This window comes from Notamacropus eugenii, chromosome 5, assembly GCF_028372415.1.
Source record: "Notamacropus eugenii isolate mMacEug1 chromosome 5, mMacEug1.pri_v2, whole genome shotgun sequence".
Lineage (NCBI taxonomy): Eukaryota > Metazoa > Chordata > Mammalia > Diprotodontia > Macropodidae > Notamacropus > Notamacropus eugenii.
In genome coordinates, this window is record NC_092876.1 from 308,390,895 (window position 1) to 308,415,633 (window position 24,739).

Below are 24,739 nucleotides of genomic sequence, written 5' to 3' on the forward strand. Positions count from 1 at the left end.
ACTTTGAAAACCTTAACTCACTATACAAATGCAAGCTATTATTGTCCTCTCTTGTGATCTCATCAGCTCCCAAGGGGGCAATTATCATCTCTACACAGCTGACATATACCTACTTCTATACCTACTTCAGCTCTTTCTTCTGAGCCTGCAGTCTCTCCTGATTATCTCAGCTTAGCTGCCCCCAAATTCTGAAATCACTTCCTGTTTTCTTTTGTATATACCCTATATTTACTTATCTGTGAACATGTTGTATTCCTCCAGTAGAATGTAAACATAGAACAAGAGCTATCTCATTTTTCAATTTATAATTCTTATGCCTCCCTCAGCACCTAACATATTATAAGTATTTAATACACTCTTGATGGTTAATTGATTAACTGATCATCAGTTTCTCTAGATGTCCCAAAGATATTGAATTCAACATATCCAAAATGGAACAAATCTTTCTCCCCAAACCCTCCCATCTTCCTCACTTCTCTCTCTCTATCGAGGGCACCAACATTGTTCCAGTCACAACCTTAGAGTAATCCTTGATTTCACTCTCCCTCACCCATATATTCAAGTTGGATATATATATATATATATATATATAATTCACAGTTTCCATATATAATATACATAACATATATAATAATCCATAATCCAAGCTGTCAAGTCTTATTGATTCTATTTCCACAATTTCTTCTGCATTGTCATCCCCTTCCAACTCACGCAGCCATCACCACTTAGTCCAGTCTTTAATCACCTCTGAACTATTACAGGAGCATCCTAACTAGGTTCCCTGCCTCAATGGTTTCCCTTCCTGAATCTCATCCACATAACTCCCAGAACACCAGTCCTCAAAGCAGAGATTTGACTATGTCACTCCTGATGAAGAGGCAAGAGGGTCTCCCTATTATCTCTAAGATAAAATATGAATTCCTCTGTTCGGCACTTGAATCCCTTTGTATTCTAATTCTTGTGATTACAAAGACTACCTTTTCTTGACTTAAATCATATCATCACCATTCATATGCGTTCTTTTCCAAACACCCGTGATCTGTGTCCCTTGAGCTTGTCATTCCATTTTGGGTTTGTCTGCCTTTAAATGGATCATCCTCCATGGCCTGGATGACCATTCTCCTCACTGCTGAGAATCCCTAGTTTCCTTATCCTTCAGTTCAAGTATCTCCTCCTACACAAGACTTTTTCCAATTTCCCAAGTTGCTAGGGCGCACTATCTCCCCACCACCCAAGCACACACACATTACTTTGTAATCAATCAATAAGCATGCTTGAAGCTCTTTCTATGTGCCTAGCACTGTGCTAAGCATTCAAGATACAAAGATGAAAATGAAATAAATACACCCGCACTTCAAGGGACTTAAATTCTAATGGTATTATCTTTGCATATATTTTATTTTTACTGCTCTGTGTATTTTCTCTTTCTTCCCTCCCCCAATAGAATGTCACCATCTTCAGGACAGAGGTTGTTTCATTTTTGTCTTTTTATTTCCAGAATCTAGCATAATACCTGGCATGTATAAGTGCTTCATGAATGCTGATTGAAAATGAATAAACAAATTTATGGCTTAGAAACAGCACACCACCACCACAACCAAAAAGGACAGATGTTATCATTGTCCTCTATTTAAGTCTAACAGATTTTCTTGTTTTCCTAGGAAGCAAAGGGGAAGTGGGCCAGAAAGGAGACATAGGTGTGATGGGACCCCCAGGCTTACCTGGTCTACAAGGTGTTGCTGGGGAGCCAGGCACAGCTGGTAAGATGTCATATGATTAGATAACCCCATTTTCCATTAACTTCTCTGTGGGGGCAGTTGACTGAAAAACTTTTTTTAATTTCAGGAACGAAGGGGTCCCCTGGGCCAAAAGGAGAGCCAGGTAAGAGCTGGAAGAAAGAATGACATCTGCATTAGATTTTTTCTTGTCACAATTGCTAACATGTGGTATTTATCAAGTCCCCAAAGCATCCTGATTGCTGAATGCAACCCCAGTTCAGAGTCAACCTGAGAAAGCCTATTTCAGCATTCCTTTCTCTCTCACTGTCTCTCTATGTGTGTCTGTCTCTCTCCCTCTCCCTCTCTGTCCCTCTGTCTCTTTCTGTTTCTGTCTCTGTGTGTGTGTCTTTCTCTCTCCCTCTCTGTCCTTCTGTGTCTCTCTGTCTCTCTCTCTCTGTCTCTGTCTCTCTGTCTGTCTGTCTGTCTCTCTCTCTCTCCCTTTGTTTCTCTGTGTGTGTGTGTGTGTGTGTGTGTGTGTGTGTGTGTGTTTTCCGTGTACAATTAACACAGGGATACTCTCTATAGGCATCTGGGTTTCTGACAAGTCTAGTTCTTCTAGACCAGCTGAGAAGCAACAGGGGATCAGATTGATTGATATTCTCTATTATGTTTTCCTCCTTTATCTGCAATGGAAAATAGTGTTATCTAAATCCAAAGCAATGGTCTCTAACAAGCACCTAAGTCCTAACAACCTTGATCTGCCAGTAGATTTTAAAAAATGAATAAACAAATCCCCATGGATATCTTTACTAGTGGGCAGTTGAATCACAGCTGAAACTTTCTGAAGTAAGATGTTTAAAAGTGTGGTATGGGATGTTTAGAGGCAGAGGAGGGCAAATCTTTGACCTTAGAAGACAAAAGCACAGAGAGAATCTCTTAGATGTATCCAACAACCTCACAAAAATGACCACTAACTTGAAGGTTTTATTTTTTTTCAGGTCAGCCTGGAGCTAAGGGTGTCTCTGGAATACCAGGTTTGCCAGGAGTTTCTGGTGCCAAGGGAGAACCTGGCAAAAATGGCCTTACTGGACCACCAGGTAATTCCATTCAACTCCATGAGCACCTGGTGAGAGCTTACATTGTGCCAGGCATTGAGCTTGGCACTGAGGATACAAAGTCAGAAACCAGACAATTCATGTCTTCAACAAGTATACCTTCTACTATCCCTTCTCTTGATTTTTGTGATGACTCCTGAAGGCAACCTCTACCCACTCCTAACCATCTCTGTGTTTCATTTGATCTCTAGGGCCTCCAGGTTCGCCTGGATCTGTGGGACTATCAGGTGCAAAAGGAGACAAAGGAGATTCAGGTAATAACAAGAACACAGGAGGTCAGATCCCTGGGCAGAACACTCCGGGGCTCACGCTTCTGCAACATCTTCTCTCCATTTGCCAAAGCTAAGCAAAACTATCTTTGTCTCAATCCCTTTCCTGTCTATCCCTTCAGCCCCTTTCCCCACCCCTCATCCAGGCTTCTGCACACATGAGGCTGAGGTATATTCCCCATCTCCAGAGAGTCTTCGGTGACTGACCTCACCATAGTAGATAATAATTTGGCACTTTTACGAATGTAAAGCACTTTACTCGATTGTCTGTCTCTAGTTCCACAACCAGATTTTATTCCTGGGTCATGGAAGGAATAATAATTTGCTTTCCACACTTCCACTGTATCTGTGGTCATCTGCTCATCACTGAAGCACAGGAGTAATTGACCCCTCCCTATCCATGCCATCATTATTAGCTTCCACATAGTAGTATGATTCAGATCAGGCCTTGATGACTGCTGATCCTTGGGCAGACCCTCAGCTCCAAAGGTTCAGAAACTCAGTCAGTCCACCTGCGATAAAGGAGTGGGAGGGATGGCATTGATTCATTAAAGAAAATCATAATACTGTCAATTTTCTAGCTTACTCTGAAAACTGCAACCTTCAGAAAGACTAAAACTAGAGCCTTTGACTCAGTCAACTTGCTTATATTTCAATAAGAAAAACTATTTGAGAAACCAGATTTTACTTCAGAAGTGACTTGCTAAGTCCAGGAAAAGCAGAAAGGCAATGAGCCTTTTTGTTTGTTTTTTAAAGCTTCTAAAAATTTAATTTACCTTTTCAATTAACCAAAATCTTTCCCCCCCCCCCCACCTTTCCAATAGAAAAGGAAAAAAGAAAAGGAAAAACAAAATCTTTGTAACACGTTGCATAGTCAAGCAAAACAGATTCCCACATTGGCTTTGTCCAAAAGAATATGTCTCATTCTGTCCTCTGAGTCCTACTATGGCCTCTCTTGTAGATTGCTACAGGCAAAGGGTCATGCGGGTGGGCGTGGAATAAACATTTATATAGCAACTACTATGCTATATACCATGCATTGTTCTAAGCACTTTAAAAATATTTCATTTGATCCTCACAACAACCTTTAAACATAGATCCATTATTATCCCCATTTTACAGTTGAGTAAACTGAGGAAAACAAAATTTCAGTGACTTGCCCAGGGTCATGCAGCTAAATAAAAAGTGTCTAAGGCTGGATCTAAACTCAAATCTTCCTGTTTCTAGGTTCAGTACTCTATCCACTGCACCACCTAGCTAGCTCTGATGAGAGGCACTGAGTCTTTAAAGGAATACTGAGAGTAGCCTGGTGAATCCCCGCTCCCTAGAATCAGCAGTTGCACCAAGTGGAGAGGCATGCTCAGAACTTTCTCTCTCCACACATTTGGATATTTCCCACCTCCTTTATTTAAAAAACTCCCAGCTATCTTACCTGTTCTCTCCTTCTCAACTGATTTTTGTTATATTGTAGTTTCCAAATTAACTGTGCAAATTTCTGTGAGAGTGTTTCAAGGAAGCTGCTTCCTGAACCCACTTAGGAAAGCACCTTGATGATACTGGCAAACTTCTTGGGGAAGTGAGGTTGGGTGGGGGGGAGGAGGGAGAGTGTCTGTTATAGCCAAGTAATACCATTCTTGTGTGGAAAATCACTTTAACTTCAAGACTATGTGACTTTTTAAGGACCAGCTGTATCCAATCCTCCTTACCTTCGGGTCTAATCTTTTCTTATTCAAGATCATGAATGAATGAATTAATGAAAAATGTTTATTAAGAGCTTACTATGTAACAAACACTATGCTATCTGCTTGGAATATAAATACAAAAAATGAAATAATCCCTACTCAGGATGAACCCAAATACTAATGGGGGAGACAATAAATACATGTAAAAGTATGTATGACCAAAATATAAAGTCAATACAGATATAGAGCAGTTAAATCAAAGACACTATAGGAAGGAGGCATTAACAACGGATTCAGAAAGTCTTCATTCAGAAGATGGTTTCTGAGCTGTATTTTTAAAAAAAGGATGGGCCCTTTGAGTTGGAAGTACAGATAAAGTATATTCTAGGCATGGAGGATGGTTAGTGCAAAGGCATAGAGATGGAAGATGAAGACAAGAGATAGTGTTGTGAATGACGACAGAGAAGAACAGTTTGGCTGGATCCAAAGGGGAAGGAGGGAGTGTGGTATCAGAAGAGGGTGTAAAAGTAGTTGGGCCAGGTTGTGAAGATCTTTAAAAGCTAAACAGAAGAATTTGTATTTTATCTTCGAGGTACTGGGAAGCCACTGGTGTTAGTTGGTTAGGGGAGTCATATGGTCAGATTGCATTGAAAGAAAATTTCTTTGGCAGCAATGGACTGGAGTGGTGTCTCTATCTGAGGCAAGGAGATCAATTAGGAAACAGTTGCAGTGTTCTAGATTAGAGGACCTAGCACCTTTCCCTGAATGAAGGGCCTGAGTTAAAGTAGTGGCTATGAGTTTGGAGGTAAGGGGGTCAGATGCAAGAGATGTGAAGCTAGAGACAGCAAAATCTGGCAACTGATTGAATATGTGAGGTAACAGATAATGGGAAGTCAAGGATAATACTAAAATCAGGAACTTGGGACATTGGAAGGTGGTGGTAGTGATATCTTTGACAGAAATGGGGAAGTTTAGAAGATGAAGGGTTGAGGAAAAAAATAAATTTAATTTTTAGATATGTTAGGTTTAAGATAATTCTGGGAGTTTCACTTTGAAATATCCAAAAGGCAATTCTTGATATAGTACTGAAGTTCTTGGTAGTCTGGGGCTAGATTATGTAGATCTAGGAATCATCTGCATAGAAATGATAGTTAAACCCATAGGAGTTGATGAATTTACTGAGAGAAAGTATAGAGGGAGAAGCATCATGAAAACCCAGAGAGGAAAAGTACTGAAGAAAAAGTAGTCCAAAACTACAAGAGACCCCTTCCCTTGAGGAGCTTACATTGTATAGGAAGAGACAACATACAGACAATCCTCAACATTCACACATTTAACTTTCACTACTTCAAGCATTCCAGTGACTCTATTAGTATCCTAATTTTCACTTTTGCGTTGGCAGCCTCATACATTTGGGGCTATATGGAGCAGAGAAAATAAATAAGAGGCATGATGCATGCAAGTTTCTGGAATGGCTGGTAACCTACTACATGCTTCACTGGCCTTGTTCACCTTATCTTAAAGATAAAGAACTTTCCTCACCAGTCTTACAACAGCAAAGACTAAAGTCCCAGCAACCTCTCCTTTAGTTTTCAGAGGGTGGCCAAGGTAGAGGGGTTTACAGCACTAAAGTATTATCTAAAATCAGGTTTTTGTTTTTTGGGGGGTTTTGTGAGATGTTAGAAGAAAACATCACAGAATTCTAGGTAATTTCTAGTGAGAAAAAATGTTTTACATGTTACCAATTTTATTTTGTGTACAGTTTTATGGGTTATTTCATAGTTACTGTGTTAGGAAAAGTGGATCTTATCAGAATTAATGTTTTGTTATAAAGAATTGTATGCAAAAAGTATATATTCAGCCATCTCTAGCAAATAATTACAGTTTTGGTGATCATGGGAACCTGATCCCCTACTTCCCATAGGTTTGATGTTTTGCACCTTTTTCTAGGAACATTACCCCTATGAAAATTGAGAATTGACTGTATATATGTCAGGGAGGATTGTCAGGGAGGGGCATTTTGGTCCCAAAAGATACCAGGATGGTTGAGTGGGCCATAGTTTTCTTTGGAGGACCAATGATGATTTGATCATGGTTCCAGAGTGAGAAGGTGGGGAAAGTAGAAAGAGGATCTTATGCAGTTGCAAGGGGTTATTAAGGTTAACTAAAGTATAGAAAAAAGTAGAAGATGAAGTGAGGCATAACTAGGACCATTCCCAAAGAGTGGGCCAGAAGAGGAAGTCACCCCTCAGGACAGAGGGGTGGTAGGGCACAGATTAAAGTGTTTATAGCTTTTAAGACATGACTTTTGTGTGGGCTATGAGTGTGTTGGCAACTCATAAGATAATAAGCAGGGGTTAGGGAAAGGAGATGAACTTTCTTTAGGAAGGAAGTTCTTTCTTCCCTGACTACATTTCCTAGCTTCCTTTTTCTATCCCCTCTTCACCATCACTTCTATACCCTGAAACCCATCCTTCTCTTGTGCCAGAACCAGGGCTTTGCTTGATGACTCCTCTTTCTGGTTTGTCACTCTTAGTTCCTCTCCACTTGAATTTTCCATTCCCCCCCAATCCCACCTAACTCTTCCATACAAAGAAAACACAGGTTTGTTTTTTCCTTCTCTCTTGTCCTGTTCCCTGTAAACAAAGCAGAATTCTTCTTTTAGGAGGTTTTAATTATTTTTACTACTAAATGAAGGAGAAAAGTTTTTAAATTTACAAAAGTCTTCTCATTGGGTACTGAGCCCATTACAGATTTAACTAGAACAAAATCTCCATCTTCCATGATATTCTCCTGACTGACAGAGTTGGTCCCTTTTTTTCCAGCTCTTGCCCTTAGCTAGCAGGCCTAATCCTGTCTCATCTGACTGCTAGATCAAACTATAAGTTTCTAGCTAATGAATTTAGTTTACCAAGGCTGCCAAATGTCTCAGTCCTTCCAAAACCTACTTCCTCAGTTTTTAGTTCTGGCTGTGGGATCCCCAAGTTCCCTATAAGGATGCTCCTTTCTTACCTACTCTTCCTCCCTGCTCTGGATGAGTCATTCTCCTGGGTTTCAGAATTGTCTTAAAGTCTTTTTCCTCACCTTTCACACTGGTCAAAGAGATAGCATTGACAAATGAACCAATCTGGAAACAGAGAGTCTGGGTCCGAATGCCAGCTTTGTCACTTACTATCTTTGTGTCTTGGGAAAGTTGTTTAATTAACCTCTCTGGGTCTCTCTGTTTCTTCGTCTGTAAAAGGTGGGGCTTGGATTAAGTCTCTTCTATGATCTAAATCTATGATCCGATGACCCACTGGTAGTCTGCTGGTTCCTTTGAAAGACCTTTCTCTATCTAACCTCTAATGATTTCTCCCTTGCCTTTAAGCTTTGATTCCGAACATGGTTGTCACTCATCTCATCCTCTCCTAGAGCTGTCCATACTCTAGGTAGTTTCTCTCTGTGTGTCTCTCTCTCTTTCTGTATGTGTGTGTGTGTGTGTGTGTGTGTGTGTGTGTGTGTGTGTATAATAGAATGTTTGGACAGGAAAATTGCTGAGGTTCCTTCCTACTCTAAATCTAACATTGTATTATCCTTGCCTAAGCCAAGCATCCAGCACAGTGTCTCCTTCCAGACTGAATTTTTGTTTGTGCTGTATCTTCATACTCCTTGGTGGACCTCACTTTGATCACTCCTCATTGGCAGACTTGGAGTGACAGACTCACCCTGGAGTCAATGAACACTGGACTCCTGTGCCTGACCAATTTCTAATGACACCTAGCTCTCTACTCCATAATTATTAATTCATAGCTTGAGATCTGCAGCCTCAGGGAATTACTTAAAAAGAATCTAAAGTTCACAGTCAGAAAATTTTCTCTAATGCACAGTGAATATGAATAGATCATTTTCTGCCTTCTCCTATTCTACCAATGACAGCAAGGTCTATAACCACTGTTTCTATGGTAATGACTATTCATCTTCATATAATAAAAAGTTTGTTTCTTTCTCATGATGCCAGAGAAAAATATGTATCTGATCAAACTTGGATTTCAATAAGTTGGCCATAAAATTCAAATTTCAAAATTCAAAGAGATATATAGATAGACTGAATGATAGATACGCATGTATATGTTTATATGTGTGTGTATAGTATGTGTATATAACTATATATAACTATATATCTATCAAAACACATCATGTTTTGCCCCATTGCAGTCTTGATATTTCTAGGGTCAGCAGAAGAAATTAAATGGGGAGTTATGCAAAAGCCACAGACAACATGCAAAGAAAGGTCAGCAGATGACATGGGAAAAGTTTAGAAAGTCAGAAATGCATAAAATATAAGTATAGTATTGTATAATAGAAACATATTTTATCTTTTAATACCATAATAATTTAAAGTTTTCTCTGGCATGAAGAGAGAGCCAAAAAATTTTAGGCAGATTCTCCAGATCACAGGGTCACATTATTCTTGTTCTCTGGGCCAGGAGGTGATTTGTGTTGTTACCCATTTCCCTGGTGCTCAACAAGGCCCAATACAGAATGATTCTGTGGAAAGCATGCTAGGCTTAGAGTCAGAGGTCTTCGGTTTGATTCTGACTTTGTCACTTACTATACAATCTTTGGCAAGGCATTTCTCTTGGGCCATATTATCTCTCACACATACTTTCACACACAAGGCCCAACTCTTGGGATTCTGATGGAACCAAATTCTTTCTACCTGAAGGCTGATCACATTCCCTTTTTTTGGTCCAATTTTCTTTCTCATAAGCAACCTCCTCCCAGTTGTGGCAGATATCCATTTATCCCTAGAAATCTTGTTGTCTCTCTTGCCTTTCTCTTTGGCTCTTGTACCCAACCCTTCAAACCCAGCTGTCTTTGAAATTTATCTCCAGGTCTCCTTGCTCTCAATCATTTCATATATGATCAATAGATCTATCTATCTATCTATCTATCTATCTATCTATCTATCTGTCTGTCTACCCTTTCTACCTATCATATATGTGTATTATGTATAATGACACATAGGTTTAGATACTACATGTAATAAGTCACTTCTATGCTCCGTGTGTGTATGGAATATTATATGTAACATATATTAGGGATGATAGATAGATGGATGGATAGATATAGAAGGATTTCATAGTGTAGTGCTCACTAGTATATGGACTATATACAACCACTTTTCTATAGTACTTCACACTTCTTTTCTACAGTACTCATTCTTTGAACTGACTCATTCTCTCCAACCAGTTTTCACACTTGAAGGTTTAAGTTCCTAGACAAGGATGACCATCATTTGATAACACTCAAATTTTCTCAGGGTCCTAAGGGTAACCCTGTTGAAGGGCCATACATATCTTCTATTTACCACTCAAGCCCCCATCAATGTATTTCTATTTACACAAACCAGAAATTCACAAGATGACACTTGTAGATCCTAAATATAACCAACTACTTAGAAATAAGGGGAAAAAAATCACTGGTTCTCATATATTAATGTAAATGTATGAATGACAAAAACACATCAAAATTTATAGATAAACCTTTGTCATAATCTACCACCAGTGCTTTTGGTATATAGGGGGGAGAGTGGCCACACACAGGAACCTACCAGGAAAGCACACAAGAGAAGAAAACCCATATATTCAAGTTAATTCACAACCCTGGACTGAAGGTTTTAATATTGTTGGTCCATTTGTGAACACATGCAACACACTAAGCCACTTCTCTAAGTGCTTGTCTGCTAGAATTTGACCCTCTTCAACTGGATAAATCTACTTCTATACTCAAAGTGATAAAATATTTATAAGCTCTTTCAACTTACACACTTTTAAAGGGTAATAAGGAAACATTATCATGTCATTTCTATAATAGTTTCCTTTGAGCCTTATGAATTACAAAGTTCATTGGGCTATCTCTGGAAAATACAGAACGAACCTTACTAGTGTTCACTTACTAAGATTCTGTAATGTCTAATCAAATTGCAACAGAGATCCAACACAAGAGCTCCAGTTACCACAGAGTTAGCCAGCTCTTCATTTACCTGGCCTCTGTGTTATCATATTAAATCTCAGGATCTCAACCTGTACATCAACTTCAAACCTGTCTTTCCCCGTTTCTATTTTCTCTTTCAAATAAGAGGGAAAAGAAGGTTGAAAAATAAAATTGTTTTCACTGTCCTTCGTTCTCGAAGAGGACCAAAATGACATCAGTATGCTAGAGTCACATTTCAGTGTGTCTGATTGTGGCTGATCAGACTAATACCAGCTCCGTGTGAACATTTGGGATGGATGCTCTAAATTTGTGCTGTTTTAAATCTTCATTGCTCACAGAGGCTTTATATCACTTAAACTCTAGATGGCACTAAAGAGTAATATCTGAAAGAGCTCTGATCCAATGAGGCTGTCAATCAGAAATCCCATCATTAAATCTTTCCTTCAGATGACTGCTTCTGTTTCTGGTTTATTCAAACCACTCCAATAAACATATTTTTCACTACCTATTGATATTATTACCTGGGTCTTCAATCTCTTCACTGTTAACAACCCAGCTTCTGCTTCCTATTTCCTGGGTCTTTCAGGACTATAATTCCCTACAGCACAAATTTCTCAAAATGGTCTGCCATGTCCTTGAAACTATTAATTCATACACATATTATTCCCACTTTTAATTAAAAATTTTTTCTCTGTCCCTATGAATCATTAAATTGCTCACTTACAAACAAGACAGAATTCATTATTCTATCTTTTTGCAGGATGCTTTAAGTCTTTATATTTATGCCACAGATTGCTCTCAGTGTGAAACTGCTTAAATTACATCTGAAAACTGTTTCTTCATATACATATTTTAGCAATTTTTATTAAGCCAAAATTCTTTTCCTGCCATTTCCAGGCACCAAAATATTTATTAATAACAGAGGAAATATCTTATATTCTTGACCAGTTGATATAATTCTTTTTCTTTACACAAAAGTACTTTTACTGCCCTATCTGAGACTAACCTGCTCCATGGAAAAAGTGAAGTAATTTAAGGGAATATTACCTTACAACAACAACGACAACAATGATGATAATTATGATGATGATGATGATGATGATGATGATGATGATAACTAGCATTTATATAGTGCCTTAAGATTTACACCTTCCAAATATTAGCTCATTTTATCCTCACAACAACCCTGGGAGGTGGGTGTTATTATTATCCCCATTTTACAGATGAGGAAATTGAGGCAGACAAAGTAACTTGCCCATGACTAAGTGTCTGAGTCTGGTTTTGAATTCAGGTCTTCCTAACTCTAAGTCCTTCACTCTCTTTGTTCCCCCACACAGCTGCCTTGCAGTGGGATCACAGATGGAGAGTGGAAGGGACCTTGGAGGTCATCTAGTTCAATGCCCTCATTTTAAAGATAAAGAAATGGAGGACCGGGGAAGTTAAGCAGTTTGTACAAAGTCACATAGTGTCAGAGATGAGATTTGACATAGCTGGCGCCCATTCCATGTCTTCTCTTATCTGTTCTGAATAATTGAATAATTATTTTTACTTCAGGACTCAGGAGATGATAATATGAGGATGAACAGGTAGAGAGAGAGAGCTGTAGTGTAGAGTAGAGAGCTGAACAAGTCATTTTACTTCCCTGGGTCTTATTTTCCTTATATGGACAATGAAGGTGTTGTATTACAGAGACTGTGATTTCTTTTCCAGTTCTATATATAATATCCACATATACTAGATAGACCTATATTATATACACAAACTATATATATATATATATATGCATATACAAATCTATATGGAAAACTTAGACAGTTTGAGGTTAGATGTGCATGTATATACATATATGCACACACATATACATGTGTATGTAAATGTATGAACAAATGAATTATTGTATATGTGTGTATGCATATATGAATATAAGGTATGGTTCTATGTACATATATGTGTATATATAGCATAGCTATATAATATACATGTGACTAGATAAAGAGATCATTTTTTGCCTGATTTCTTACCTAGTCTTAATCACTGAATGGGTGTTTCCTCAGTCAAACTGAAACCTGTTAAAAACATTAGCTTAAAAAGGCCATGGTCTCCCACTGCATCTAGGACCATCTCCAGTTACCCTGATCTATATCTGGCCACTGAAGCCAGATGGCTCTGGAGGAAAGAGTGAGGCTGATGACCTTGCACAGCCCTGCTTCACTTAAATCCAATTCACTTGCATGTCATGGCATCACTTTCATGATGCTGTGGTCCTCTTGGAGAACAAAGGACAAGCAACAGCAATGATATACATATGTGTATATACATGCCCATGCAGGAATATATAAATATGTAAACATGGTGTGACTTGTCTAGGGTCATAGCCTAGGGCAAAACCAATAAGTATATGAGGCAGAATTTGAACCCAGTCTTCATGATTTCAAAGTCAGTTCTCTATCCACTATACTATATCATATATATGCATAATATAATATACATGAAACCCTACATATTTGAAACATCGTGTGTATTATACATATCTTAAAATGCTTACCTTTTTATATCACTGTCATTTCTGAATGAATCAGTCCCCACACTGAAATACACACACACACACACACACACACACACACACACACACACAGAGTTAAGCAAAACAAATCAACAAATTGGCCAGGTCACAAGCACTTCTGGCAGTCTGTATCATTAGCACACCAGGTCATCATAACCTAGATTCTCTCTATCTTCATCTCTCTATCCCTTTCTCCTATTTAAAAAGAATTTTCTTAAAAATAAAAAAAAAGACATACAAACCAAATCCCTAGTTTTTTCAGTTGAGCTCCTCTGGTATCATCAGAGCACTTGAGTTTAGTTCAATTTATTCCCTTGGCAATATCCTCCATTCAGAGAATCATAGTACACATTTGGATAATTAGTCACAATTGACTCATTTAACAAATATTGATAAACCTCCTATTGTGGGGAATATGGCAGATTAGGGATGTCAGTGTCAGTCATCTAAGCAGAAAACCAGTCTCTTTAACATCTGTGTGAAGAAGACTGAGAATGGCCTTTGGTTTTGAAAATTAAGCAGTGATTCAGTCTTCTCCTCCTCTACAAAGGTGGTAGCCTTCTGATAAGGGTCTTCCTCAGTTCTCATTTTTTCATAACTTCTCAGCATCACCATCCATTCTCTGTCTCCAATTGTCAAAGAATAGTTTTGTGTATTCCTTACACTTGATCCCATTTCTTCCTGCCTCCTCTAGGACTTTCCTCCAGTTGTCATCTACTTCCTCTTCTGCATCTTCCCTCTCTCCCTTTCCACGGTCTTTCCCAGTTGACTACAAAAATGATTAAGTGTCTTAAATAAAAGCCTTTCCTTGATCCTTCTGCCATATCCCAGCTACTGTCCCATCTCTTTCCCCACTTCTTGAAAAAATTTCTATACCTACTGCTTCTTTTTCCTTTGTATTTACTCTTCTTCTACTCTCTGCAATCTGACATTTGCCCCAAACATAGTACTGAAATCACTCTCTCAAATGTTACCAATAACTTCCTCTACCCAAATCTTTTAGGTTTTTTTTCAGTCTTCAGTCTCCTTTTGATATCCTTTTGACACTGTTGAAAATGAGACTTTGGGCAAATTTCCTAATTTATCTAGGCCTCAGTTTCCTCATATGTAAAATGATTAGATAAGATGATTGCTAATGTGCCTTGCCACTGTAATTTATGATCCCAATGGCAGATTCATCTCTTTATAGATGATTTCCAAATCTCCATCTCCATCCAGACCTAATGAGTACTAGACTTGGACCTTCAATTGCCTGAAAAATATCTACACTTGGATCTTCTATAGTCCCTTGAACTTCACATGCTCCAAACTGAGCTCACTAATTTTTTCCCCATAAGCACACTCTATCTTTTGACTTCACTTTTTCTGCCTGGGGATCCACCATTCATCCAGTTTTTCATGTTAGTAACCTTGGAGCTAGTTTTGACTCCTCCATCTACCTTCAAGTCAGTTGTTTCAGTCATGTCCAACTCTTACTGGCCCTCTTTGGGGTTTTCTAGTCAGACTTTACCATTTCCTTCTCCACCTCTGAGGAAAATGAGGCAAGCAGCGTTAAGTGATTTGACCAAGGGTCTGAGGCCAGCTTAGAATTCAGGAAAATGAGTTTTCCTCTCTCCAGGCCCAGCACTCTAACCACTGAGCCTCCTAACTCCCCTCCTTCTACCTTATTTCTCATTTAATAAATTGTCTTGATTTCACCTTCATAACATTTCTTATAACATTTCTCATTACCACCCACCAGGGCTATCACAACAGCTTCCTTGAAGATTTCCTCTCCTCACTTCTTTCTTCTTCTAATTCTTCTGGTAGATCATCTTTCTACCACAAAAGCAAAGAAATGGTCATTCCTCTATTCAAATATCTTCAGCATGCTATCAAGTAAAATTCCAACTTCTCTGCTTGGCATTCAAAGTCTTCCACAGCCTTTTCAACTTTATCTCATATTTCTTCCTCTGTAACTTTGTGCACTTAGCTCAATTGAATAAATCTCTATCTGCCTTTTCTCCCATGCCCACTCCAGCAAACACACACACACACACACACACACACACACAGAGTGTTATCATACTTCTATGTTTTTGCTTATACTGTTCTGGAATATCCTCCTTTCCACTTTTCACCTATTGAATTTCTCTTCATCCCTTAAAGCCCAACCAGAAGACCACTTCCTCCACTTTTAAAGGAGAGAAACATTTTGTCACAGGTAGACATTTTAGATACTTCCATAGCTTTGGTTCATACATCATGAGTCCCATTTGCATTTAACCAGGCTACCACAAAAAGATTGATTCAACACTAATCTATCTGATACCATCTTTAATTCTGGCAACCAGAGTAAACATGATATTACATTTTCCAATTTTTGAGTACATAGCTGTTAAAATGTGAATAAATCTTTGTATAATACTCCTGTAATATGCCACAAACAATTCAAATGTCTCTGAACTGTAGTCCTCTGTGGTGACTCAGAGATGTATTTCTGAGGGGTCATTGTCCAGCAGCCTGGCAGTACCTTGTTAGGTTAGTACTAGAGGCCAGATGTTGCAATCTAGGGATCTTGTCTTAGTGATATTTATAGACATATTTTTCAGTGTCAGGATATTGGTATTCCCCAAATCAAAGGGACTGTGGTATTTGTCCAGTTTTGATTAACTCAGGCCAAGTTTCCAGATGGGAACTCATTATGTAAAAAGGCATTAATCTCTCAGTAGAACATAATTTATAGGTGTTCCAGAAAAAAACAAAGGCATCCCAGTTCATTTAATTGTCCTAGGAATAGTCCCTCTCACTGTCATATGTGTGTTTATGTATATATGTGTGTGTGTGTATGTATGTATATATGTACACACACATACACATTAGGGGTACAGAGTCAAAGACTCAGAAGAAATCTTAAAAGCCATCTAGTCCAACCCCCTCATTTTAGAGATGAGAAAACTGAGGCCAGTGGAGGATAAGTGACTTACCTAAGGTCACATGGTTAAGAAATGACGGGATATCAAGAGCACTGGTTTCATAATGTACCTCTGATACTACCCATGTGACCTTTGCAAATCACTTAACTTCTCTACGATAAAGTTTCCTCATTTGAACAATGACATTGATCAACTAGATGGCCTCTTGGGTCCCTTCCAACTCTAGACCTATGATTTTATGATACTAAGTTGGTGTTTGAATCTAAGGACTCTGACTCCAAATTCAATGCACTTTTTAATGTACTTTGCCATCTCAGTACTAAGTACCAAACAAAATGAGGCTCAAAAAATTGTGTCTGCAGAAATATTCCTACAATCTTCATTAGAACAAAAAAAAAATTATCTAAATGTATTATCAAAAAATGGTTGTGATTGGGAAGGAAGAATGACAAACTCTACCTGGGATGTCTAAATTCACATAAAGTTAATTATCTGTACTTTGATCCCTTAAAACAGACATTTAATAAAAGAAAAATTTCACTAACCTAAATGACAAAGGTCTCATTCTATAACTAGATATTTTGCATTTCTATGGTGAGTCCTAACCATTTATTTGAACTAAGGCCCTCAAACTTTATTACCAGTTTGAGTGTTAGTAAATAACAATATATTGGTGAATTTCATCTCACAACAGAGACCGAGCCTCTGTCAATAATTTTATATATTGACACAATTATAATTCCAAATGTGAAATTATTATTCTTCACAGAACTCCAAACAGGTTCTGTTCTCTACTGAAAGTACTCTTCCTTCTTCCTGACTTTAGTGCTGATATGACACACAGATTCCCCAAAGTAATAGAACTCATTGGGGTCCTACTGTGTGCAATACACCCAAATCTCCTACTGGCTGCCATGTCATGACTGAGTCTCTTGTGTCAACTCCCATCAAAAAGTAAACCTTGGGACTCAATGTTTTCATTCTCTATGAATGAGACAGCAAATTGTACAGTACCTCAGTTCAGTTTACCCCCTCAATTTCTACTTTCTGTCCCTGGAACATACCCTGTTTTCCTCCCTCCAAGCCTTTGTTCAGCCCTTCTCTATGTCTAACCAGTCTTCCTTACTCATTTTTGTCTATTGAATGCCTACCTACCCTTTAAAACCCAATTCAAATGCTGCCATATCCTCCTTGAAGCCTTTTCTGATCCCCATCATCCTTCCCCATAATAAGCTTCCCCTTCAGACTTCTCCAGTACATTCATGTATTATTGTGTCTATGGCTATTGCATGCTTAAGAAGTACTTGTCCAGCTCCCACTATGTGGAAGACTCTGTGCTGGGTGTTGAGAAGCAAAGCCAAAAATGAACCAGTTCCTGTCATCAAAGAGCTTACATTCCTATAGTTTCCTAGACAGTAAACTCTCTGAGAACAGGAACCATGTCTGTATTTCTAAACTTTGTGCTTCCTCATGTGTCTAGTAACAGGAATGTTCTGTACATAGGAAGCATTGAAATTTTGTTGAGTTACTCCACAACAGACAGCTCAGGTAGGGAGTGTAAGTTCTGGAGAGCCAAGGTTTATAGCCCCATTTGGCTCTGTTGGACATGAAGACGCAGGCTAGTATTCAGCTGCAATTCTTTCTCCATTTATGCTAAGCGAAGGGGCCTTTTAAAAATCCTGCAGAACCAATGTATCTTCCCTCCTGCATTAATCAGACAAAAAGTAGAAAGTGTCTTAAGATTAAAAGTGTCTAATATCTAAATTTTATTATCTTCTCCCCTCTTTTTTTCCCTTTTTCTTTTTTTGTTTTCCTCTTAGGGCATCAAGGACAAAAAGGGACAAAAGGAGAAGCAGGAGTTTCAGGTAAAGTACTTGCTTGATTCTAATTTCTCAAAGAGATGACTAAAGTCTGTGCATTCAAATGGCAGAGCTCTGTGACTTTGAAATGTACACCAGCGACTTTCTTCTCTCTCCCCCAGCCCCCAAAGTTGTAATGACTTCTAGGGACTAGGAAAATCTAGGGCTTCTGGTTCTTATGCCAGCCTGGGTGTGGTGGGACCTGAGGGAAGTCAATAGATCTTTTGGGGTCCTAGATTCCTCTTGTAGAAAATGGGAAAGAATAATGTAAACTCACATCTTGAATTGGGGTGGGAATAGGAATTGGAGGTGCCATGGGAAACGGTCAGAATGTTTAGCATATGTAAAAATGCATTATTATATTTGGATAAAATAAAGTAATTATGTTCACCAATTTTTCAAGAGGCTTTGTAAAATCACATATCTGAAAGGTTTGATTCAAATCACCCAATCTTTGGTGGTGAAGCCCACATACCTCTTCACCCTCTAAACAATTTGCACCACCTTATCCTGCTCTCATCAGGCCAGGATGGCAGAATCTTGCATTTACAGACAAAAGGGTCCTCCAGTCTAACTGCCTCATTTTACAGATGAGGAAACTGAGGTCCAGAGAAGTTAATATGATCTTGTCACAGGCATACAGCTCACATCTAAGACAAGATTTGAGCCCATCTTCTTGACTTCAGGTCTAGCACTCTGTCCCCCATCTGTCTCAATGCAACATATTCAAAGTGGGGCTTTTACCCAAAGCCAAACATCTAGGATGCTGAAACAGCTGGATATAGACAAGGAGACAGAGCATCCAGATGATTTCCAGAATTTGCCCTGGTATTTGGGCTTGTATAGCCTCACCAAATGGAAAATAAACTGGATGATAGGGTACTTCAATTAGCTGACCACTAGTCAAGCAGACCAGCTTCAACTACATCAGGCCAAATAACCACTTTAACTGATGCTTTTCAGCTAAACTAATTTAATTGACAGATTGTTATAGCCTTCAGGGTTTTATGAATATTGAACTAAAAGGATTATGAAAGGAAGAAGAAGAGAGTATATAATTTCTTTTGTACTAGCTGTCTGATTTTTTTGTAGGTCTGCTTCCCGATTTCTGCTCATCACTGATTTGGACAGGGAGGCAGTACCAATTTTAGTGGCTGAATTATACATAAATCACTAAGTGGTGACAACCTCTGACAAATATCCTCCAGTTTAACCTCCTTATTTTGCATATGAGGAAATTAAGGCCAGTGGAGTTAAATAACTTGCCCATGGTCACACCATTAGTAAGTGGCATAGCTGAGGTTCAAACTAGGTCTTTTGATTTAAAATTTGTATTTTTCCTACCCTCTTTTGACCTCAATGGAGTATAAGGACAGCCAGCATCCTCATAGGAAGAAATGAAAATCTCTTGTAATTGTACATTCAGTCTCTGCTGGTTCTCAGTCCCTCCTGCTCCTCCTTGCCTTTCTCAATGTCTTCCTCCATTAGGTTCCTCTTATAAAAAGACTGAGATAGGAACCACATACTACCTCTTTTCTCTGCTGTAGGTCCTAAAGGTCAGAAAGGAGAACAAGGAAGCGTGGGGAATAAAGGTGAACCTGGTGCCAAAGGACAAAAAGGAGAGCGGGGTAAGGCTGGGTTTTGTTTTGCTTTTGTGGAGCCTGATTTTATGTTTTCAAGGAGATGGATTTTCTTTTTTTTCTTTTTTTTAAGTTTATTTTATTATTATTATTTTTTAATGTTTTACAATCACTGCCATAAAATTAAGATTTTATCCCCCCCACACCTACTCCCCACTACCCCCCTCCCTCCCCACGACAGCATACAGTTCTGTATAGGTTCTACATATACTTTCCTATTGAGTACATTTTCACTATAGCCATGCTATGTAGTCGAACTAAAATAAATGGAAGAAATCATATAACAAATCAAAACATGATACACAAACACATACACACCCACAAATATAATCTGCTACATTCTGCAAATGACTTCCATATTTCTTTCTCTGAGTGTGGAAGGCATTTTGCCTTAGAAAACCACCACTAGGATTTTTTTTTTTAATAAGTTCTTGCGTTATTATGAAATTCCAAGTCTACCAGAAAAAACTCTCGCACACTGTGGTCGTTGCTGTGCACAAAGTTCTCCTGGTTCTGCTCCTTTCACTCAGTATCAGATCATATAAGTCCTTGCAGGCCTTTCTGAAATCTTCTTGTTCATCATTTCTTATGGCACAATAGTACTCCATTACATTCATATACCATAATTTATTCAGCCATTCCCCAATTGATGACCATCCCCTTGATTTCCAGTTTTTGGCTACCACAAAGAGAGCTGCTATAAATGTTTTTGTACATGTGAGACCCTTTCCCATTTTTACTATCTCTTGGGGATACAGTCCTAGAAGTGATATTGCTGGGTCAAAAGGTATGTACATTTTTGTAGCCCTTTGGGCATAGTTCCAAATTGCTCTCCAGAATGGTTGGATGAGCTCACAGCTCCACCAACAATGAATTAGTGTTCCAACTCTCCCACATCCTCTCCAGCATTTATCATTTTCTTGTTCTGTCATGTTTGCCAATCTTATAGGTGGGATGTGGTACCTCAGAGTTGTTTTGATTTGCATCTCTCTAATCAAAAGTGATTTAGAGCATTTTTTCATATGATTATAGATATCTTTAATTTCTTCCTCCAAAAATTGCCTGTTCATATCCTTTGACCATTTATCAATTGGGGAATGACTTGTATGGTTATACATTTGAGTCATTTCTCTACATATTCTAGAAATGAGGCCTTTATCCCCGAGCTTAGCCGTAAAAATTCTTTCCCAATTTACTACTTCCCTCCGAATTTTGGTTGCATTGGGTTTGGTTATGCAAAAACTTCTCAGTTTAATGTAATCAAAATTATCCATCTTGCATTCCATAATGCTTTCTATCTCTTCTTTAGTAAAAAATTCTTCCCTTCTCTATAAATCTGATAAATACACTATTCCTTGCTTCTCCAGTTTATTCACGGTATCAATCTTTATACCTAAATCATGTACCCATTTGGACTTTATTCTTGTGTACAGTGTCAGGCATGGGTCTATGCCTAATTTCTGCCACACTGTTATCCAGTTTTCACAGCAATTTTTGCCAAACAGTGAGTTCTTGTCTCAGAAGCTGCAGTCCTTAGGTTTATCAAACAGGAGTTTGCTATATTCCTTGCCTACTGTGTCTTGAGTGCCAAGTCTATTCCACTTGTTTAGCTCTCTGTTTCTTAGCCAATACCAAGTGGTTTTGATAATTGCTGCTTTATAGTACAATTTGAGGTCTGGTAGTGCTAGGCCACCTTCCCAAGCATTTCTTTTCATTAGTCCCAAGGGGATGGATTTTCACATAGAACTAGTGGTTGTCACATCGTTTCCCTTCCCTCAAATCCATTCTTAACAGATGGATCCAATCTTAATATCAATCAATACCCTCTAGCGAAGATTCTACAGTCTCTTCCTATAATGACCCACTACCTAAAAGTTCTTTCTCAGATCAAACTTAAACCCCTTTGCCTGCAGATTAAGCCCATATCGTTTTGTTTAAGAGTTGAGGTGGCTAATAGTATAAGCTGGAAAATATCTCCAAAGCAAATTCAATAAATTCCTGTGACTCATTTCAATTTAATTCAGTTCTACTGATGGGTCACTGGACAGGAGAAGAGACAACTTGATCTCCTCTCCCTCCCTCAGCCCCCCAGCAATTGCCTCCAAAGGAAAAAAAGGAGATACAGACTATCCTGCCTTCATAATGACTCATTTTCTTTCATCACAGGATCAAAAGGGATAGAAAGATAAGCAGGTATTTCCCACTTACATCTTATTATCCTTTAGGGGAGGAGAACACTAAAATCTTCTGATGTTTTAACATGGCCTGGAGATGGCCCTAGGGTCATAAAAGTCATGTCCACTGGTAGACCCAGCCATTAACCTTCATATGATTCTAGCGGAAGAAGTTTGGTCACCATCTTGTGGGTTGGATTAAAGAAACAATTAAGGCATAAAGGTCTTGAGATTTATGTTGGTGGAGGAAGTGCTCATACTGATAAAACCACAGACCCCCTGAAATATTGAAGCAGCGAATCTTTCAGTGTCAACACTGTACTAGAAAAGGGAGGAGCGAGAGGGAATTAGCAACCAAAAGAGGACTTTGATTTTCTTTCTCCCCTCACAAGACAGTATTATTCTTTGCTTTTAGAAAACAAGTCCACGCCATGCAAACACTCAAGACATACTAGAGAACTGGTCTCTAGGTCCAATTCTCAAATTTCTTTTTTTTTCATTTCTTTTTCTCCTATGACATTTGTCAAAACTAATCAGACTGAATTTTCAAGACCAACAAATATTCAATCTGGCAGCTGCCCTTTGGAATGCTTGCTCCCTGAAATTCTAAGAACTACCATCCAGTGAATGGTAGTACTACACATGTATTTCTAGAAGAAGTGCCAGGTAGTGGAGAGATAGCTAACTTCAGGGTCAAAAAGACTGAGGTTTAAGTCCTACCTCAGAAACATACTAGCTAAGTGGCCCTGGGCAAATCAATTAACATCTTTGTTCCCCAATCAACCAAGTCTATCAGTTGTAGGGCAGGTTCCCCATCTGCACTGACAAAGGAAGCTTCCTCATGAGAAGCTATAGCTCTAAACCAATGAAATCATAGATTTGGACAGATAAACAAACAAATGAGGAAAGGAGAAAGGGAGGAAGGAAGGAAGGAAGGAAGGAAGGAAGAGAAAGAAGGAAAAGAGGAGGGAGGGAAGGAGGAAGGCTACCTGATTCCAGGCATAAGAGGAACATGAAGAACATATGATCTAGCTAATTTCTATTAAAAATAGTTAGCTACTTTAAAAAAAAAACTCTTTATTTTAAAATAGTACTATAATTTAGCAGGTTATATAATGTGGTGGTTAAATTCAAGTGAACAGAGTAAAAATATGTTGATAATAAAGAACGATAAATAGAACCAGAGGGTGTGGACTCTCCAAGGGAAAGAGGTCTATGGTCCTAGTCACGATCAGATAAAGTAAAGCGGGAGGCACTCTGGGTCATGCCAGATGTCATAGGGATGCCAACTCCAAAAGGTTAGGAAAGTGCTCAAGAGGTTTTACTAGCAAGAGTTGTAAATCTGAGGAATCAATACACCACATCTCAGAACCAATGTGTAAGGAACAATAGATGTCAGCGAAACTGTAGCAATATCATGGTACAAAGGAGGTGGATTCCTGTCCCTGCACCCCATTGCTTTTGCTGTGGGACAAAACAATGGTTTCCTCACATCTTCCTTGCAAATTTTTTCTACCTTCCCTGCAGACTCACCCCGCCAGGTTAGAATTGTTGGTGGAGGTTCCAGAGGCCGTGCTGAAATTTTCTACAATGGTGTTTGGGGTACTATATGTGATGACTCCTGGGATGATCAGGATGCCACTGTCTTCTGTCGCATGGCAGGGTATAGTAGAGGAACAGCAATCTCCAATCAAGGAGGAGGTAAGTCAAACTGGGAGCAAACAAATATGCCAGTATTCCTCAGATATCTATTTGAGGGATTCATTGCCAATTCCAATACAACTCATAAATTAGAAGTCAAAGACTTAGAAATCTTTGATTCAAAAAGATCTCCCCCAATATCCCATTACTTAAAATTTTCATTTGGATTATAAGCTTTTCTCAGATGCAATATCCCCAGAGAGAAGCCAGATAGCTATTCACACCCCAGTTTGAATTACTCTAAGCAGCTAACCTGATGACTTTCTTCTGAACCCCTAGAGAACTGGAATTGTAGAGTTTGTGTGTGTTTGTGTGTGTGTGTGTGTGTGTGTGTGTGTGTGCGTGCGTGTGTGTGTGTGTGGTGGGGGTCTTGAAAGGAAAGGTTGAGCTGATGTAGGAGGCATCTTTGGACAATCAGAACATATCATAAGGGTACTAGACACCTGGAGAACAGCAGGGAAGGACTCCTGAAGGGAGAGATTTCTGTGACCTAGGGTGCTCCAGAAAAGTTTTATGGAGGAGGTAGAACCTAAATAATATCTAGGTTCTGCTAGAATGCTATGTCCAAAGTCAGGAAGACTCATCTTCCTGAGTTCAAATCTGGCCTCAGACACTAGCTATGTGACCCTGGAGCAAGTCATTTAATGCTGTTTGCCTCAGTTTCCATACCTCTACAATAAGCTGGAGAAAGAAATGGCAAACCACTCTAGTATCTTTCCCAAGAAAGCACTAAATGGGGTAAAAAAGAGTTGGATATGACTGAAAAATGACTGAACAACAAAGAATTTAAACTGAGCTTCAAAGTATAGGTTCCATTTCCAGAACTGGCAAGGAGGTATGGTGGGGAAGGAGCAAAGTATAGCAACACAGCCCCAGAAAAGGATTTGAAATTTAAGGGGATATGGAATAGGTCAGAGGTGAAGGCAATGGGAAAAACTAGAGGCACAAAGACTAGATGAAAGCCTACCATAGTAGTCAACATGTAATGTCAAGGTCCTGGTCAAAGGTTGCGGCAATGATAAAGGAGAGAAAGGGAAATGGGAGACAATCTGAAATTAAAGTCCATAGGACTTAGCAGTTGAATGAATATGATGCAAACTCCAAGACCTCCACCAAACCTTTGAAGA

General features: G+C 38.8%; 1 protein-coding gene across 2 annotated transcripts in view; it reads left to right on the forward strand.

The window, feature by feature from the left end:
- The window catches only part of MARCO (macrophage receptor with collagenous structure), a 69,812-nt gene that overhangs the window by 44,601 nt on the left and 472 nt on the right, over positions 1–24,739 (forward strand). For both annotated transcript variants that reach the window (XM_072613302.1, XM_072613304.1), the window contains exons 9-15: positions 1,662–1,760; positions 1,846–1,881; positions 2,717–2,815; positions 3,025–3,087; positions 18,059–18,103; positions 19,645–19,725; positions 23,439–23,612. In XM_072613302.1, coding sequence (XP_072469403.1) covers positions 1,662–1,760; positions 1,846–1,881; positions 2,717–2,815; positions 3,025–3,087; positions 18,059–18,103; positions 19,645–19,725; positions 23,439–23,612 — 597 coding nt within the window. The remainder of the gene's footprint in view (positions 1–1,661; positions 1,761–1,845; positions 1,882–2,716; positions 2,816–3,024; positions 3,088–18,058; positions 18,104–19,644; positions 19,726–23,438; positions 23,613–24,739) is intronic.